The sequence below is a fragment of the Montipora capricornis genome, chromosome 8 (genome assembly GCF_036669925.1).
Source record: "Montipora capricornis isolate CH-2021 chromosome 8, ASM3666992v2, whole genome shotgun sequence".
NCBI lineage: Eukaryota > Metazoa > Cnidaria > Anthozoa > Scleractinia > Acroporidae > Montipora > Montipora capricornis.
In genome coordinates, this window is record NC_090890.1 from 22,433,727 (window position 1) to 22,438,726 (window position 5,000).

The following is a 5,000-nucleotide window of genomic DNA, read 5'->3' on the forward strand; positions in this document are numbered from 1 at the left end:
TAGAAGATCTACACGTGTCTTTTGCCTCGTCATATATTGTCCAATCAACAGGAAATGATGGTGAAGTTGCTTCTAAAAAAGAGAAAATAATAAAATAACCCTACTTTAATTCAGCATTCTGGTTAGATTCTGCAGGCTAGCTGTGGGTTTGACACCAAAATTGACCTTGTACGTGAACCTGATATTGCCATGGGAACACCAAGGTAAACAATAAATCTCACTGAAAAAAAAAACATTGTACTTAAACAGGAAAGACATTCACAGCTGCCAACGAACCTTTTGGGGGAGGCACTGTGTCATAACTGGATTGACTCTACAAAAGAACAAAAAAGATCAGTTTCCTTAATCCAAACCCATTAACACTTCAATAAACACATAATAGAGCCACTTCGATAAACACATTTTCAGAGCCATAAACCAAATGGCTGAGATAGTTGGTGATAAACTCTGGGCTGGTTTTTGCTAGAGACATAGGCAAACTCAGGGCGCGTTCTTTTGGGACTATTCCGGAACAGGAATACTCCGAATAGACGGTAATTGTGTTCTTTTGGGACCAATACAGAAGATGCGTTCTGTTAGGAATTGGTATTCCGTGTATTTTGTTATTCGTAAACCGGAATAAGAATAACTGGAATAGTCCCGAAGGAATGCGCCCTCAGTATCACCTTCGTATCTTATGTTGGAACAACAGACAATAGCCTTTCATTGCCTCCAAATTTCTGACTTTCACTTGTTGTAAGCCCCACCTGGGGTGATAGAGGTGAAGATGCACACTCAAGTGAAGAAAAAGTAGGGCCCTAGGGATCCCCCTCGCCGCTAACTACAAATCACCTCATTAATCTTCTACATCACCTGTGTGGTGGCTCTGAGGGTGTAATGGTTTAGCATGGCCGACTAGTAACCAGGGAGAGGTGGGTTCGAGTCCCGCTTAGGGCAAAAAACCAATTTTTCGGATGAGTGTGTCGAAAGGTAAAAATACACCGTGTGTGTTTCTCTCTTCCTTTAAGTCTAGAGCAAGGATCACTTCTCTCTTTCATGTACAACCCACACTTCAAATATAATATACCGGTACATTTATTTCATTCATCAGTCCTTTCACAACAACACATGAGCCCAACAAATTGACCTGCTCCCAACTGAGTGGCTTCATAGCTCAGTTGGTTGAGCATTGCATTGGGTTTGAATCCCTTTAAAGCCTTCTGGATTATAAGAGACAATAGCTTATATTGTCCACATAAGTGCAACGACCACCTCTATCTTTCATTTACAGTGTATAACAGCTGCACGTCATATAATTATACATTCAATTCAATAGCAATAAGTTAATGACTCCATTTATGTTGCATAATTTCTTGTGCTTTTGCTTGGGTTGCAAGGGAAAAGCCACCCTTGATCTTTGGCTAAAACCATGCAATGCATAATAATAACACATTGTATTGTCTTGGTAGTTGACCCATATGGGGGCATTTTGCTTTAAATAGTTCAGCCGAATTGATAATATATGCTGTCTTTAAACAAGCAATAACTATTTATAAATTATTTCAAATAAACATGTCAGTTTACCAAAGACGATTCCCTTGATCTTGGAACTGTGTCGTACGTCCCAGACCTTCGGAGAAGCTTTGAATCCATGTCTGAAAACATACATTGTAAAGATGCATATGTTTTACATAATCCTGTGTTAAGAACTCTTAAGCTAACTTTGAATTATCTCTGACTACCAATGGCAAGGAAACATACCATCAACGGATCATTAAATAATTTACAAATAATTTTGTAAGATATTGCAGGGCATTATGTCATAAAACCAAAGACTCAAAGCACTTTTAAACAGTTTGTGGAGGACTTTGACTGCTCCACTTATAACAAATCCCTTCATTCATGCAAACATCAAGGTGATTTCCCATCAATCTTCACAAAATGCCATCCAAAGCTCTATTCCCATAATCAGCATCTTGAGCTCTCCTACACATCCAATCCAGTATCTAATTCCACTATGTTATCAATGCAGTTTTTTTCCTTCTTCTCCTGTTTGCATTATGGCAGTCAAAGCAAACTTTTTGGAAATTAAATAGAAGAGCATAGTCCTCAAGAAAAGATACTGTTACAGTAAAACAAATATGCAAAAAGATAGGGTTGACGGTTCACAGCCCTGTAAAAGTCTAAACATTCGCAGATGATGATCTTTTATTTTGCACTGTTCACATAGAATTTACATTACATTTGTAGAAGTAAGTTATAAAACAAAATTAAAATAAAGATAGAAAATTAACGAAATTAAGATGTGCGCAGTGACCAATTAAGTAGCAGATGCTTCTGAGTTGGTCACTGGTATAGTTCAGTTTACTGGCAGGTATAGTAAAGTTACAATAGCCAAGTTTTCTCCTTGGTTACTCAACCATTTCCCTCCAATAGTGACCCAAATTTTACTGTCTAATGGCCAATGTCATAGGAAGCCAGTTCGGAAAAGAGAGAGAAGACAAAATCTACAATAGTTAAAAAATTCTGTCGCTTTTCACCATTGCCAGCAGAGGTCAGTTCAGTGGTAAGAGTGTTACTTCATCAGAGCATTTGAAATAGTAGCCAGAGAATTCTCCAATCCCTAAAGACTGAATAACAACTTGGCCAAACTCAGGAACTTTGGAACAAAAGTCTGATGCCCAACTGTATCGACTGGTTGGTGGTTGTTCAACCCAGCCAGTCTCCTTTGGGTAAAACTCACCTTTGTAATATGGCAATGGATTTGGTACACTGTCATAACTCAAGTTCCTCTGGTATATCGCTGACGCGGGACGAATACCATAGCCCTAGAAATATCAAACCAACACAAGCAGTAACACTAACACTGTAATGTTCATCAACAATAATTTTACATTATGGTAAGGGTCAGCGTACCTCTAAAAATCCTGATAAAAATGTTATTAGTAGCATTAAATTTTCAATCTCACAACTTGTAGCACTGTAACTGGCATTCAATCTCGGTTATCAGCTAATACATCATATGACCTAGTTGTAAGGAAACCGATTGTGCCAGTCATTTTGTAAAACTGAGAAACAACTTCCGGCCACTTTGGAAAAGTGAAACAGTTCATAATATAATTAACAATTATTCCATGAGCGCGCGTTGGATATGAGATGATAGACAGCCAACGAGGCACGTAGCACCGAATTGGCTATAATCATCTCATATCCAACACATACGAGTGGAATAATTGTTTTATTAAAAACGCCCCAAAAATATAGAAAACTAGACTACAATAAAAATAAAAAGGCCCAAAAAATCACGCATATGCTTGCCGTGTTTGTAGATCATGGTATAAAAAATGGCTCATAACCCATGATGGCTTAGCCAATCAAAACTCTCGAATTGCATTATCCAATGATCCGTGACAACGACCATTCTATAATAATTTAGATGCAAAATACTTCATGTAAATGCACTACTTTAGTGTATATACATATACAACTTATAATAGCTTTCATGTGGCTTGCCCAAATCTCTTGCCCAAGCAGAGTGTACAAGGCCTACCTATAGGGGTTAAGAGTATTTGAAATGTTTACTTCTTATACTCACTGGAATTGAGCCTGTTTTTAGAACCCCTGAATGCAATTTTCTTGAAGGAGGAAATTCTAACAAAGGATTCAAAACCAAAAGCAAATTAATGATAACTACTTAAATTTAACCACGAGTGAGGTCTTCGTGGTAAAATCTCAAACTACCGGTAATGCCTTGCCAAACTACATGTAATGACCAGGCTATATCAAGGTCCCTAAAGCAAGGCCAGGGTACTTTGAGATTTTCTCGTAAAGATTGAATGCTCAAGGTTAATAAGTCGCCTGCACCTGATTCAAGTGGAAGGGATCACCTAAAATCCAGTAACTAAGTTACTAAGTTAACTAAAACATCTTCTGTCAACAAATAAAAGCTATCTTTATTTTTAAGATAAGTAATTACAAAATGGCAAGGCAATCTTAAAAATCAACTTCCCAGCTTAAATGTCAACAAAGACAGAATTACCAATTGAAATCAGGGTTAACTTTAATCAAAATTGATAAATTCGAAATAGGCCTGTGTGAGTTATTTAGTAAATAAATCAATCCCTTCAGGTGGCTGGTATGTCTGCTGATAATGTCCACAGCCGAGAGAGGAGAAATTTTGAGGGCATATTATCAGCCGACATACCAGCCGAGCCAGAAGGGTCCAGTTTATCTATTTTATAATGTTCCCATTAATTTTGATATCACACAAAAACTGCTTGTAAAAAGCCAGTAATATTCTGATACTGAACGTGTGCAATGGGTGTAAACAAGTGCATTTGATTGGTTGAATTAACTTTGACTGCTCATTTCTCAACTCCTACACTAGGGCCAAAGGACTTGATCACAGAAAAAACAAATTTACAATACAATGTATTTGTCATTGGCATCTGTCACAGGATAGTTGAAAAAAACAATAAATAAAAGTCTGAGCGTAATGTTTAATGTCAAAAGATTGCATGCATGCTTCAAGTATCTGCAAGGGACTTCAGGAACCACAGAATTAAACAGCTAGGGGATGAATTCTCACGGCAAACTTTACTCACCAGTAAACTGTCGTTTTAAGGTTGATGTAGGTTCCTTTAGGCTGGAGGCTAGTTAAAGCGGCAATTGAGAAAATTATACATATGACGGAAGATAACATATAATTATGATCAATGATTATTAATAAAGTAATTGATTCTGAGTAATTCAACTGTCAACTGAAAGACCTTTGAAGAGATTATAATAATTTTTTCAATGGTCACTTGGGAAAATAGTAGAGTTTTCATATCCTACTACTAATTTAAAAATAAAAACAGAAAAGGTTTGTGAACAAGTTAATAACTTTTCAGGACTTAAGTTTTAACAACTCTTCAAATCTGTACTAGAGTCTCTGGTTTCAGCTGTTTGTACATATATACTGATTGGCTTCTTATAAAGTGCCTATGAAGAGAAAAATATCTTTAAATTTGCTTATTTTA

The 5,000-nt window shown here is 36.8% G+C and overlaps 1 protein-coding gene across 2 annotated transcripts in view; it reads right to left on the reverse strand.

Annotated features, from left to right (window-relative positions):
* The window catches only part of LOC138059494 (ankyrin repeat and SAM domain-containing protein 1A-like), a 37,182-nt gene that overhangs the window by 23,069 nt on the left and 9,113 nt on the right, over positions 1-5,000 (reverse strand). For both annotated transcript variants that reach the window (XM_068905134.1, XM_068905133.1), the window contains exons 10-15: positions 4,584-4,631; positions 3,575-3,630; positions 2,723-2,807; positions 1,564-1,634; positions 277-313; positions 1-72 (exon numbers count right to left, since the gene is read on the reverse strand). The exon at positions 1-72 is cut by the window's left edge and continues 447 nt beyond it. In XM_068905134.1, coding sequence (XP_068761235.1) covers positions 1-72; positions 277-313; positions 1,564-1,634; positions 2,723-2,807; positions 3,575-3,630; positions 4,584-4,631 — 369 coding nt within the window. The remainder of the gene's footprint in view (positions 73-276; positions 314-1,563; positions 1,635-2,722; positions 2,808-3,574; positions 3,631-4,583; positions 4,632-5,000) is intronic.